The sequence below is a fragment of the Pleurodeles waltl genome, chromosome 4_1 (genome assembly GCF_031143425.1).
Source record: "Pleurodeles waltl isolate 20211129_DDA chromosome 4_1, aPleWal1.hap1.20221129, whole genome shotgun sequence".
NCBI classification, from domain to species: domain Eukaryota; kingdom Metazoa; phylum Chordata; class Amphibia; order Caudata; family Salamandridae; genus Pleurodeles; species Pleurodeles waltl.
In genome coordinates, this window is record NC_090442.1 from 135324286 (window position 1) to 135338897 (window position 14612).

A 14612-nucleotide genomic window follows, 5' to 3' on the forward strand; every position below is an offset into this window, starting at 1 on the left:
CTCACAAACAGCCAGTTCCCCGGAGGGAAGGAGATATCACCTTGAGTCCAATCTGAAATAGAATTTTTCGCTTGTCACGAGAACCAAAGAGGCCTGGCTGAGCAAGAGAAAGGACAGTGACAAACCTGCAGTAGGAGCAGAAAGGGGGCTGAAGTAACTTACCCTGGAGTGGTGGTCCATCCAAGCAAAACATGCAACCTGAATGATTGACGAGGTCAAGAGCGCTGAGTGATCTGAGCAGCTTTTTGGGGGGAACCGTGGCACTGCAGAAGTGTGCCGGAGAATCTCAGTGGGCTATCCCCATTGTCACTGCTAAGCCACAGAAGCTTGTGTGCTAGATTGGTTTGCCTAACTAAAGCAGGGACGGGTACCCATCTGTGCCACTTAATGTGTGCTGGTGAATGTGTACGGTGTGACTACAGCCGTACCAGTTTGTACAGTGTGGTCCTGACCGCACCAAGGAAAATCAGACTGCAACCTAAAGGTGCCTGCCCGGGGTACCCGTCTAAGAGTAGAGAGGCCTTCAATGTCTCAGATGTGCCTGGGAGCAAACTAAGAAGCTGCTGCCTCATGATACTACCTGGCAAATATAGCACCTGACATCTTTGATATGGGTACTGCCCAGTGACTGACATCGCCTGGAAATGTCACAATCTCCAGAGCCCTACAGCTGGAGAAAGGGCTTCCAACTGCCTCCATCCGGGGATGCCTCACCACAGACTCACTAAAGTGATGGGACTGGGCGTCTGCAAAGCCTGTCTACACCAGGCGCGTGCCAAGGCCTATTTGAGACAAAATAACCTCCACACGAACCTCCCTGAGAAATGTGTGACTGCTTGCCATCACTTCCAATGAGAGTTAAGTGCTGAAAAGGATTGAACGTGGCCCAGGTTACAGAGCTTTGGTAGAACATGCCCCGGGACAGCAGTGGCAAACTAACCTGGAACCCATGGCTTTGACTCAGGAGTGCTGACCACCCAAGCTCTTACCGCAATGGCTGCCTATTCTTAACCAAGGGGCATTATCAAGTCATTACTGGTGTTTATATTTGTTCTCAGAGATTTGGACGCGTATCCTGGACCTAACCCTAATGGCTTCATGTTCACAGAGCACCTCAGAAGGTTTAACATATGTATATCAGCTACTTCCTTATGCTGCTAAAAGGAATTTCCTTTTGCCCCTTAGTGGTCGTAACTGAACTTGCGTGATGAAACTTGTATGAAGTACAGGTAGTAATGGCATTTTGAGATCTCTCTTGGTCAGACTTCCATTGCCTTGAAAGGGTTTTAAACCTACTGTGACTCACTGCTCCTTCTAGTGACACACTGGAATGTCGAAGTACAAGTTCTTCCAGTCTATTGCCATAACAATTCACTCCTCACCCTAAGGAATCATGCTCAGCCGAGCAGCCATCTCGTCCTTGTATGCTGTGTTCTATCTATTGAGCAGCCGGAGTCAAGCCCAGGGTGCTGCGCTTCTATGTGGTACGTATGTCCTATACACATTTTGTTATGGCTGCTCTCTGGGTATGTCTGCCATTCCCCTTCTTTAGTAGGGATTTATCTGCTCTTGTAACAGCAGACTAGGGTGTGACTTTGATTGTATAATGTAATTTCAGATCTCTCTAGCGAAAATAAAATTATTCTGGCCTATAGATGATAGGATGATAGATGAAAGCAAATTAGTCCTTGGTAGGGTTGGGACCCATCGTTTGGGTCTGCTTGTTTAAAACACTCCTGAACGCCATATACGTTGGTGTGGATGGAACCCACACTGCGATGTATAGGACTGTCTAAATGTTTGAAAGGTAGAAAACACTCTTTGCCCCGTGTGGTTTTCAAAAACTGCATTTTCTGCGGCAAGAACTTTAATTGCTCCAATGATCTTTTCAATCCTATTGAAGCAGACTTCAAACCATTTATGACCCCTGTCTGTACTTCTGGTGCAGATCCAGACATTCTAAACAAGGAATAGACTCGAGGTTCTTTAGCCCATTCTCGGCACTGCTTTGATGCACTGGTTGGCTAGACTTTTGAGGTCGCAAATTGAAGTGGTTTTGCTCAAGAAATCTCCAAATGTGCTCAAGAAATCTCCAAATGTGTTTTCCTCATCACCAATAGTGCTGGAGCAGGTTTGCAGATGTTACTTTTCCACAGTGCCACACAAGGGGACTTTGTCAGCTATGGTGCATCAAGAAGATAATGAGTTCTCTGCAAACACTGGCATTTATGTTTTGGGGTGCATAGCCAGAAACCTTTTACCTTTTAGGTGTCACTTGCAGACTGAAAATGTTCCTACTCCCCTTCAGAATATTCTGCTTCATCAGCCTTCTCACAAACGTCAGACAAAGCCATGATTAGGCACTATCATGCACCACGCTAAACGCCTTTTGTTGAGTAAACAAAGTTTAGAGTAAAGGTTGCTTGCATACAACACAGTGGGCATTTCCATGGTGCAGAGTCAGATAAACGTTATACTGAATGTCTGTCAGCATGGAACAGCATCCGGGTCTCTGTGTTTGGAATTCTTTGAGCCACTCTGGTAACCATCTCTACATATTGGCTGTCTTTCAGCCCTTTAAACAGCACTATTGAGTCTTGGAGGAACCAGAATGCCTCAAATAGTTCTAGTTCTGTACATGGCATAGGGGAGAGCGCTGTAGGTTTCCAGATTTCATTATTCCTCAATCCCATTAATGATTATCCCCAATATTTATTTTGTTTTAAATATATTAAAGAGGATTCAGAATCATAACACTATGTGAACATATAACCAATTCAGGCAACAACACTATCTCTAGCTGCTTGATTTTATGGTTCACCCATCAGATTTCAACATGCTCTGCCTTTCCAAGAGCCAGGCAGGACAGGAATTCCCTTTTTCCACCAGCAATAATGGAACTATTACAGATGGGCAGGAGAGTTACAATATTACTTGGAGACTCGCTATGTGGAACTATCTGACCAATCCTTTGACACTCATGACATAATGAATTAAAGACCTAAACATCAAAAAGAGCCTTCCGGCCTAAAGTGATCTTATGCTAGGGGCGGTCAATCCTTTTGTCATCTTTATAGCTTCCACAAGTGATGGCTTCTCTTTCTGAATGTGTTAGTCGAATGACACAATAGAACATTCTTAAACTCATTCTGAATCCTAAATCTTAGGTCACAATTTCAAATCGTAGTCCACATAATTCACTCAAACCAGTCACTTCTTTTGACAAGTAATATCACAAGAAGAAAACAAATCAGGTAATCATGCTGAGACTAAATTTCCCAAGGCTGTACACATCCTCCTTCAAAGCTCAATCACATCAATCTTCTATCATCAAATCCTCAAGGGATGCACTTCCAGGTCAACCATGTAACTTTCGTCAACCATTATGGAATCTAGTATCACCACGCCCCTCTGCTTCCCCTTTAGAACTCAGTAACACAATAACCCTCAGATACTAAGGAATCATAGTTCACATGAAAATATTTTAACTTACTAATTAAATAGACCAATACCTCTGGAGGTGTCACAAACTTATCAAGGAATAGCCAATGATATTTCTTCAATCATACTTTAAATTCATCCTTCTACCAACAGCAGCTCGCACAAAACAATGCAGGTTCCTCAACATTAATCATAAGGAATTACCTCCCAGCTCAATCAAGCAGTATCTGGTGATGCTCTAAAATTTTAAGTCCAATGTATCTGTCCAACAGGAAGTAGCTGTCTTGATCTATGGAGTACCACTCTAGCCTCATGAGTGTTAATCAAAGGGCATCATCACCTTCTAACCTCACTCCATGGCATCTCACCAAAAGTAATACCATAAGAGCCCATAACCCATTCCGAAGACCACTATGATTGGTCAACATATTTTGGACTCAATTATAGAACAAATCCAAAGATGTTTTGAACCCAGTGTCACAAATCTAGTTTCACTTTGACTGGGGGAGGGGGGGGGGGGTTGTTGTATTACTGTATGTACATCATCTTTTTTGAGAAAGTTGTGTCTGGTATGTAATATAAAAATAAATACAATCTTTCAAGTGACAATGCATCGGTTTATAAACTCTATGCCTTCACAAATTAAGACCCTGCTACCTTACAATAAACCCAAGAGCTTTTCTCTTGACAAGTCAGAACGCGCTCTCAGGGTTGAGGAAATACTGTCCAAATTTAAATCAGTTAGTAGTGGTCTCCATTTCACCTCTTCAGGTCCAATGTCTATTTTCACATTTCACAGAGATTTTACCTGGCGGCATACAATGGTACATCAACAAAGTCTCCTATTATAAAAATGGTTTTAGTTAAAAAGTCAATACTGTGAAATATTTCTTACTAGTCTTTACAATCTCTTCCATAAAGACCAGTTTGGTCCAAGAAAAAAAAGTGCCACTGGGTGACAATATTGGTAAGTCCTACCATGTATCATAAATAAAATGGTTTAATATATATATAAAAAAAAAGAAATCCATTTTGACTCATGTGAGGCAGATGTGGAGCTTATCCAAAATGTAGTACAGTGCAAAGAATCACAGGTTAGGAATGTTTAAAAGTTTGAATAGAAACAGCTTCATCTCTTAAACAGACGGTGGTGAGCCTACAAGCTCTCCTCTCTCAACTCTTGACTCCTCTGTGCCGGAATAACTCCCAACGGATTCTGGGGCTCTTCACAACCAGCGGCTCCTGCGGTAATGTCACAAGATGACTTCCTTATCTATGGTGGAAAACTGCACAGGAACCAGTTGTGTTCACTCAAGTTTGGTACAGAGTTTGGTTGGCACTCAGGTAGAGGCTGTCCTTTTTACCGCTTGTGCAAGCGCCTCATCTTGTTACCTGAGGAAGCAAAAAAAGATACTCAATGAATTTTTTTTTTTAAATGTATCAAAGGTTTACTCTCATAATGTCAGAGGAATGTAAGCTTAAGATTGTGCTTTTTAATGTCATGTTTCACTGTTTTAAGTAAGAAGTGATAAATATTTATATTATGTTTTGATAGTATTTTGGTGTATTTGATATATATCATTTCCCCCGTTAGACACTATATTGCTCTGGAATATCTAGTAAGGAAAGGAGCAAAAAAGAATATATAAAATTAAGGATAGCAGGAACACTAGAAGTATGGAGTTGTGTTATCAAAACCATTTGCTGGTCTATTTTCTTCTCAGGGTAGAGGGTGTAGAACTTCTCTGAATCAGCAGCTGTGACCTTGTTTTGACAGGTGTCCTAATAGTCTTTCTAAATATCTACAAGTTCCTTCGATGAGGTCACTCAATGCTGCAAATCCAGGTCCTACAAGTGCTGCTTGATGAATCTTATTTGTAAATTCTGGGTTTTCATCAAATTTCGAAGACTGAAAAGAGTACCTCATTAAAGATGGGCACCTCAACCCTGCATCAAGGAGTCTGTGACAAAACACATGGCCAGATGAGAGTTCCTGAAGAGCACCACTTCAGCCTGTGCTTTCCCTGCCACCACCAATCAAATCTGTGGAAAGCCACCTGAGATAGTGTCAGTCTACCATCTCATCCTACCTTCCAACGATACCGGCCCTCCGCACACCCTTGCAGTGACCTGATGCGCTGCCTGAACTTCGGTCCAATGAAAATGCATGATTCCACGATGTCCGAGAGTGGGGGCATTTGTTTGACTACTGGATATGGTGATGTTTGGAGTTGCTAACATTTGAGAACTATAGATCACAGGGGGTCCTTCGAAGGAAACACTGTTCCAGCTTTCATGTCCAAGTCTGATTCAGGTATTTGACGGATTGTACTTGTTGATGTGTTAAGTTTCTGTCGCTGGAGCACTCTGTAGTCAGATGAGGCTTTAATTAGCTATTCCATTTGGATATGGGTAGAGGCAGTGACATAATGCAAAATGATGGGCCCTCATGCATAGGGTCTGAGGGGCGTCTGGCACTTCTCTATCTCACAGACAAAGGGGGTAGGGGTCAGTGCACCGCAGAGGGTTGCATGGGCCATTGTTAATACCACATACTTAGGATACACCTGGGCAGCTGACTGCTAGCTGGATTTCAGAACCGTGAACTGATAACGATGTGCTTCTTTATTGCTGATAACATACATGTGCTTTGTTATTACTGATCAATTAAAATATGTAATGTGTAAGTCTACGATGACCATCTAATCACCTTGTTGGAGCTGGTGGTAGATTTGCTCTAGGTTAAGGCATTCAAACGTTATCTTGCTGTCAAGATGGGGTGGCTCTTGTTCTTTGATTCCTCCTTATTAACAAGAATGGAGCCATTTTGTTTTTTTTTAATGAGTTTAAACTTTTACAATTGCACTGTTTTGAATAAGAAAATGGGCCTCCTTCACTAGACGGTGTAGAATCCACATTTTCAATTCTGTGGGTTCAATGTTTGGCAGAGAATTCCAAAATCTGTAGTTTTGATTTGGCCCACCTGAGTGCTTAGTGGTGAAAGCTGATTTAGGACGTTGCTGGTGAGAAGAACCTCAACATTTTCAATGCCTGAGAATAGCAATAGACTTACAGGTTTGGAACACTGAACTGAGTAGAGAAGGAGACCCACACAAGAGCAACAATATAACGGTGAAAGCAATCGACCGACACAAACAGCAGTGATGTCCAATGCAATACCCAATGACAGGAACCATGCCAGATATTCAAGATAACCATTGACTGTGTAAATGACTCTCAATTAGATTGACTGTATGTACATTTATTTAATCTAGAGATGCACAAAGCATTGCAGGATAACGAACCATGATTGATCCAAGAACCGCACATCAGGACCATCTGAAGAAGTATAACCGATTTAAAGAGCGGACATCATAAGAGTAAGGCAATGATACATGATGGATTTGAAGGGCAGTTAATGTGACTTTCAGTATGAATGTATGTGTAAATATTTGAAAAGTGAGATATAGAGAGCAACAGACCACATATCGCATGGGCTGGGGGAAGAGGCGGCTTCATCTCTGATTCACCTCTAAACAGCTGACCATGATCAATTCCTAAACCGTGAACCATAATTATTTGATATCAAGTTAAAATATTTTAATTGCTTTATGCATTACGCCACATACTGCTAATTCCGATGGTCAAAATATTTTAAATTTCCATTGAGGTTGTACTAGTATTGGTCTATTTTTGCAATAAAACGTGATACTCAACTGTCTCATAATTTTTTCATCATATTGGACCATATTCGCCGCTCTAATGGCACCACCTGGGACAGGCGGTTTCATAATTATACCTTGAGGATTTAGGGATCTCAGACATGGAGAGTGAACGAACAGCAGGACATGGGAAAACTGCATGCTGTATGAATTCTACAAAATTCAGTCAGGTGGAACGCAAGAGCCATGTATCATGGGGCTTTAATCGTTGTAAACCAAGGAGATTCACAGGCTTTGCTCCATAAGACGTTAAGGGGTCTTTTCGCTGTGTGAAGCTAAGGGCCAGGTCCAAAAAGGACATTTAAAAGTTACACACTATGGGTTGTCAAGGTCATCAACAAAACAAAACAAAATAAATGTATATGATGCACAATAAGTCATGGGTAATGCACTATAGGACGTCAGATATCTTCACCATGTGAAGTTGGAGGCCTCATACCACAGAAGTTCAACTGACATGGACCACTGGAGTTCAGAGGGTGGGCACCAAGCAAATCAAGTGGCATATACCACAGAAGGCTGTGGCTAGAAACCTATGAAGCCATCATCAAAAACTTTATTCAGTTTTAAATTTATGGCCATAAAAAGTACAAGACAGAAATACTAACAAGACACATAGAATAAAAGGACCAAAAAGATCATATTAAACTGACATTTGCGAAGAATTGATCATAACATTGCACGCACAGATTAAAAACCGTGTGAAAGAAGTAACTGACTAATCTAACATATTACCAAAAAAAGCCCAGATCCACTTCCATTCCAAAAAACATGAAAAATCTTGGTTCGCAACACAATTCCAAAATCTGCAAAAGTGCACAGATATTCATAATTTTATAATGGTGATTTGAGATTTGCAGGCATTTATTTGAAGCTAAAAAATAATGTGAAAATCTGATTTACAGTTAAGTCATTATCTGCAATAGTTAGGAAAAGATTTGAAGTATATGTAAACGTTCAGCTCCAATTGAGAGACTTTTTGCCATTTTAGTTTAGTTTAGTTTTATGGATTTATAGAGCGCATAGCTACCCTAGAGCATCCTAGCGCTAATGGTACACAAAAAAGTCTTGGAAGGAGCAGGAAAAGACAGATTAGCTACTAAAAAGAATAGTTTTGAGCTTCTTCCTAAAAAGGGATTCTGATGGTTCGTGTGGGAGTTCATAAGGCAAGGCATTCCAGAGACGGGCAGCCTTAATGATGAAAGAATTACCTCCCCATGATCTCTTGACACGGGGTATACAGATCTGCTGAGTAGATGATGATCTCAGGTATCTCGTGGGAGCATAGATGAAGATCCGCCTTCTGAAAAAGAGTGGACCCCTATTTTGTAGGGCTCTATGAGTGATACACAAAGATTTAAAATGGATGCGCTGTTCGATCGGAAGCCAATGAAGTGCTGCAAGAGCCGGCTTGGCAGATAGGTGCCTAGGAGAGTTAGTAAGAAGTCTAGCTGCTGCGTTCTGCACAATCTGCAGCCTCCTTATTACATACTCTGGGGAGCTAAGATAGAGAGAGAGTTCCCATAATCCAGGCAGGAAAGAACCAATGCTTGGATAAGAATTCTTCTGGCTGAGACAGGAAGAAGATTAAGAATCTTCCTAAGCGATCTAATAAAACCAAAACAGACAGAAGAGATTCTTTTTACTTGTAGTTCCATCGTCAAGCGGGGATCAAGCACAAAACCTAGGCTTTTTACCTGTGCCTTAGGAGGGGGCAGACTGATGAAGGCCTCCGAATGCAGTGCTAAAGGGGAGGCTGGAGAGCCATTGCCTACAATCAGTACTTCAGATTTGCCATCATTAAATTTAAGTTTGGATTGAGTCATCCAATTGCAGCAGGCCAAATTAGCGGAGGAAGAATCCCCAGTACTAGAGAGGGAAACCACTAATTGAGTGTCATCAGCGTAAGTGACCATTGAAAGGTTGTGGGGAATGACTATTTTAGCCAAAGATGATAGATAAATATTAAAAAGAGTTGGACTCAGGGAGGAACCTTGAGGAACCCCGCAAGTCAGAGGAACAGTATCAGACAAGAAAGAGCGATCCAAGACTTGGAAAGTTCTTCCTATGAGGAAGGAAGAGAGCCAGGAGAGGACCAAGCCTCCCATGCCTGCCTTAGAGAGTCTGTTACAGAGGAGAGTGTGATCAACCGTATCGAAGGCTGCACTAAGATCCAGGAGGATGATAGCAGCATGTCCTCCCTGATCTAATAGTTGACGAGCAGACTCAGTCACAGTTAGGAGCGCAGACTCCGTACTATGTTGGGCTCTAAAGCCCATTTGAGTGGGGTGAAGGAGCTCATGACTCAAGATAACTCATCAATTGCAAGTTTACATGTTTCTTTAGGATCTTGGCTGAAATGGGAAGAAGAGCGATGGGTCTGTAATTATCCAAGACAGAAGGGTCAAGCTTTGGCTTCTTAAGGAGAGGTTTTATAATAGCATGTTTAAGAGACTGGGTGAGAATACCTGAAGAAAGAGCGTTATTGAGTATTTTTGTTAATGGAGGGACAATAATGTCTGCCGCCCTTAAAAGGATAGCCGGAGGGGCAGGATCCAAGGGGGAGCCAGATTTTGTATTAGAGAGTAGTTTAAAAGTTTGAGCATCTGTAAGAGGTAGAAAAGTAGTTAGCAAAGACTCAATGAGTTTGCAGCCTGCTTATCCAACATCTACTGAAGGGGGGACGAAGAAAAGCCAGAATATATCTTGGTAATCTTGTCCTGGAAATGAGTTGCTAGTGAATTACTATGTATAGTAGAAGCTTCTAGCAAAGAGGCAGGCAAAGGAGTAATAGTGAGCTCTTTGAAAATCTGAAGGATTTCCTTCTGAGAATTAGAAGAATTCTCTATTCTATTGCTATAATAAGCAGTTTGAGCTGCCCTAATATTAAGATGATAGGATCTAATAGATTGCCTATAAGCTTCTTTAGCAGAGGGACTGTAATTTATTTTGCAGTTCTTTCTCAGTTCTAATAGAGAGGACGAAAACCATGGATTAGATTTATGAAGAGGTTTTTTTATTCTCAGTTTGATGGGTAGTACTAGATCCAGAGAGTTGGAGATCGAACTGTCGAATAGATCAGAGACATTAGGGGAGGAACAGTCGTTAATCATAGTGGAGGCACTAAGCGCAGTATGCCATATAATTGGCACCAACTTTGACCACGTACGCCCAAAGGTAGTTAGCCTGGGTTGAGGATCCCTGGGGACATCATAAGGGAAATTAAATGAGGAGAAAATGATCTGTCCATAGTAGAGGCAGCGAAGATGAGATGGTAAGATCAGGGATGTTACTAAAAACAAGGTCTAGTGTGTGGCACTTCAAATGAGTAGGGCCAGTGACAAATTGGGTCATATCTAATTGAATTCTAATCTAATTTTAATCGTTTCTAGGTACGCTTAAATTTGACTTATAAAACAAATGAAACAAGGAGAGAGCAAGTGAATTGCTCAGGATCAAGGTACACGCTTATGACAGAATCTATAAAAAGACCACAGGTTGCCTAGTTGAAAGGCCTTAGGATATATGATCAAAACACCCCCATTGTGAAGGATCGACAGTGGTTCTCCCTGCTGGCCCAGTGGTGTAATTTGCAAAGTCATCACAGCCAGCACCCCTGCTTATTTTGCAGACAAGCTCACCATCATTGGTGCTTCTCGGCACACCCACAGCTAGGACATCATCAGACTGCTATGAAGTGTAAAAAAACAACATTGCAGCAGGCCTTTCTCATCTATGCACCAAAGATCTTGAGCAACATCTTAGTATCCATAAGGATCGCCCCAATGCTGCTCCATGTCAGGAAACAGTTGAGGACGCGCCTCTTTAAAGAACACAACATCAACACTGCATTAATATTCCACAAGCCTGCTCCTTGTCCTATCGTTTGATGCCTTTATGCTAGTCTTTGACCACGTAAAGCGCTCTGCTGTCAGGTCTGGCTAGACTTGCACAATAGAAATACCACAAACATGCATACATACATGATCACTTTAAACGCACCTTGTGGCCCTGGGAACCTCCTGGGTCTCCGGCTGCCTGAGGGTCACTTGAACAAAAATCGCTCTGGAACCCTCCCATACATACGGAGCCACTGAACTATCCCCCGACCAAAGTCCTTCCACTGCTTAACGCTGTAATTACACACAACTGCAAACCGACACTGAAACGAAATGAGGTTGCAGTGAATTCCGATCAATGTTAACAATTCTTTCTGGACCACTCACCTAATCCTTTGAGGAATTTGTCGACCCCTCTCTGCTTACTGCTGGGGAGAGTTTCCAGATATTCCTGGGCCCGCATCTCAAAGAGCCCTGCAGAAAGCAAAGGAAGAGGCAGATAAAGCTCACATGGGAGGCAGCAAAATGGGCACTCTGCATACTGGGAATACATACCAACATGCTATGAAACTGTTCAATCAATGCACCTTGCCAGCACATATGACGACCAGGAGAGAACAGGAAAATAAACCACCACCCAGCTTGCATGTGTTCCACGTTCTCCCCACACAGTAAGATACTTTGATAAACATGATCACATAGTGAACACAAGCCTGGGCACCATATCTGGGAGAAGGTGCCAACACCAAGCTTTATAAGAAAACCACTGAGGACTTCTGTGACCAAACAGAGCAACAAGGTCGAAGGCTGTGTTCCTTTATAAGGTATCAGAGCTCAGGGGTGAGTTGCAATTTTTTAAAATGTATTTATTGTAGGGGGATTATACATTATAATTAATACTTCGTGAAGTTGTTTTTGTCCACCTCAAAACTAGGTATTTTGCTTTTATTAATCAAAATGATCTTGTGATTCAGGATCATTTGCGATCCATATAGAATCTCTATTGTGATAGTACGCCGTCAATGAGCAGCTTCTAATTCTTTTAATCCTTCGCAAATACACCCTCTTAATGCGTTTAATGTAAAGTGATATCAACGCTACCTTTGCACTTTAGAATGTACTGGTGACATCCAGATCACATGCAGATTCCTATTTCTCTGTACTGACCCATTGCAGTAAAATCAACACTTGACCATGAATAGCAAATCGCTGTGGATTTTAGAATAATCGGTTTATAAGGAAAATATATGAAATTCTGATCATCCTTTAAATTAGCACTTGAGTGACAAAGTAATTTTCGTATATACAGGTGATTAGGGACGTCACAACTATTGGACAAGTGGGAGGTGGGACAAGGAAGGGCTACCTCCATCTGTTTCGGTAGCAGAAACATTGAGCTGCAGTAAAATGCAGAGAAAATGGAAAAAGTGACTGGCAGTAGCCTGGGCAAACAAAAAAAGATGGCACGACAGAGGAGTGCATGTTGGCGACGAGGGCAGGAGGTACATGGTAGTGAACTCTGTAAACAGAGACGACCGCGGGTTTCCCCATGTGAGCAGGCAGAGTGTGAATGCATCCGATCACAGGTTTCCACCAAGGAGAGAAAGCACAAGCAACCACAACTGAGTTCAAGGGACAACTATGATAAGGACCTACACGAAGCAACTGTGTGAAGACCCTTGTTGTCCAAGACCCTAAGGTTTTACTTACCAGGAGTGTTGTGTTGCACACTCCTTCAGATGCTATTTCATCACAATCACGTGCACATGCATAGATCCTCCCTGGACTACACATTAAAGCATCACTAGCAGAGGCTAAAGCCTAGATGATTACATCTGCACTTAGGAGTGCTCTACTTTGCAGTCTTAGACTCATCATCTAGTTAGATTTACACAAAATGAAAGCCACTTAACCAAACGTCTATGTCACCAAGAAAAGCGCCTTAGCTTTTTCTTCTAATATCCTATGCTCTCTAACAGGGTCAACTTGAGAGGTGGCATATGGTGACCATGCCTAGACCCCAGCAATCCTTGATGCGGGCTATTTGCGAAGAACAGTGTTGCCTAAATTACCCTCTTCTCTGGAACTGGTGTAGACACAATATGTGAGTAGCCTGTGTGGCCGCTCTCCTTTACAAATGTCAGGTATTTCAAATTACAAAACTGTGCCTTGGCTCTGATGGTAAACTCATGGGCCTCTGTGTGAAGAGAAGGTCATCGAACACCTGACCAGAGGAGGACACAGCTGCAAAAGGAGGTGCAATGAGCCCCGGCTGCTGGTACAGGCCAGGTGGAGGGCACTCCGGCTGACATGCACAAGTATTGTCAAACCCTGTTCGGAGACAGCTCTGACAGGGGATACTGGGTCCCAACCACGGTTGAGGTAATATGCCATTGCGGCCACTCCATTACACTTCTGCCAACTGGGCCAAGTACAAACATTTCTGCATTTGGTTCCCAGGCAAGGTGAAGGCAAGCAGTCACAAGGTTCTAGGGAATGGGTTTTGCAGCAAGAGCCCGTAACTCAAACGTCAAACAAAAGACACTATAGTCATTATAATGTATGTAAGAAGACAGAACGTTAGTCACACAGCAGAACTAAATACTACACAATTTAATGGAAATGATATACAGAGTTGTAAACTAAGCTGCATTTAATAGTGCAGAGCTACAGCCCCTCCTTCAGGTATTCCCCTTTCCTTCCCCGAAGGTCGAGATCTCTTATCCACAGTCCCCAGTACACTACGAGTTTAGGCAGGGTTTAGTCACAGGTGCTGAAGGCTTAATTAATAACGAGTAAATTGTGCAACTTTAAGCGCTTCTTTCACCCCTTTCTATAAAAAAAAGTTTTAATGTGCATGGCATACTCCTCTGCGCATGCATAGTGTCTGTTCCCCAGAATAGGCTAAGATCAGCGTTTTAATCACTGTATCATTTCGTACTGTGCGGAGGAAGCGTACTGGCTCCGCCATAACATCAGCGGCTACTCTCTTATGCAGTCCGTGCCGGCAGCCTTGCCCACTATGATGTCTGCAGGCTGAAAGGTGAGACGTCTGTACTGCAAAGCCCATCCTCAGCAGCCCTCGTATCCGGCTTGTGACAGGTGTTATGGTATGACAGTTGTGGGCTCCTAGCCAAATCCCGTGCTGTGGTGTCTAGGAGTGGCCAAACCCCATGCGGTGGTGTCTGGGAGTGGCCAAATCCCGTGCTGTGGTGTCTAGGAGTGGCCAAATCCCGTGCGGTGGTGTCTGGGAGTGGCCAAATCCTGTGCGGTGGTGTCTGGGAGTGGCCAAATGCCGTGAGGTGGTGTCTGGGAGTGGCCAAATGCCGTGAGGTGGTGTCTGGGAGTGGCCAAATGCCGTGAGGTGGTGTCTGGGAGTGGCCAAATGCTGTGAGGTGGTGCCTGGGAGTTGCAGCTTACAGGCGAGTCGGGATTCATGTTTCAGTGACAGCACAGCCTTCTTTCACAGCATCTCAGATGTAGTACTGGTCTCTCAGCACGAGGCAGTCTGGTCCGCAAAGAGGGCGTGATTACTCAGGGACAGTCTTTGTACAGCTCTCACAATAACTGCTCAAAACAACTAGAGGACCTGTTCACAAAACGGATCATG

The 14612-nt window shown here is 42.9% G+C and overlaps 1 protein-coding gene across 3 annotated transcripts in view; it reads right to left on the reverse strand.

Annotated features, from left to right (window-relative positions):
• Nucleotides 1-4037: 4037 nt before the first annotated feature.
• Nucleotides 4038-14612, reverse strand: part of DENND2A (DENN domain containing 2A) — a 253271-nt gene continuing 242696 nt past the window's right edge. For all 3 annotated transcript variants that reach the window (XM_069227903.1, XM_069227901.1, XM_069227902.1), the window contains 2 exons: nt 11390-11476; nt 4038-4833 (listed from right to left, as the gene is read on the reverse strand). In XM_069227903.1, coding sequence (XP_069084004.1) covers nt 4802-4833; nt 11390-11476 — 119 coding nt within the window. In that variant the 3' untranslated portion in view covers nt 4038-4801. The remainder of the gene's footprint in view (nt 4834-11389; nt 11477-14612) is intronic.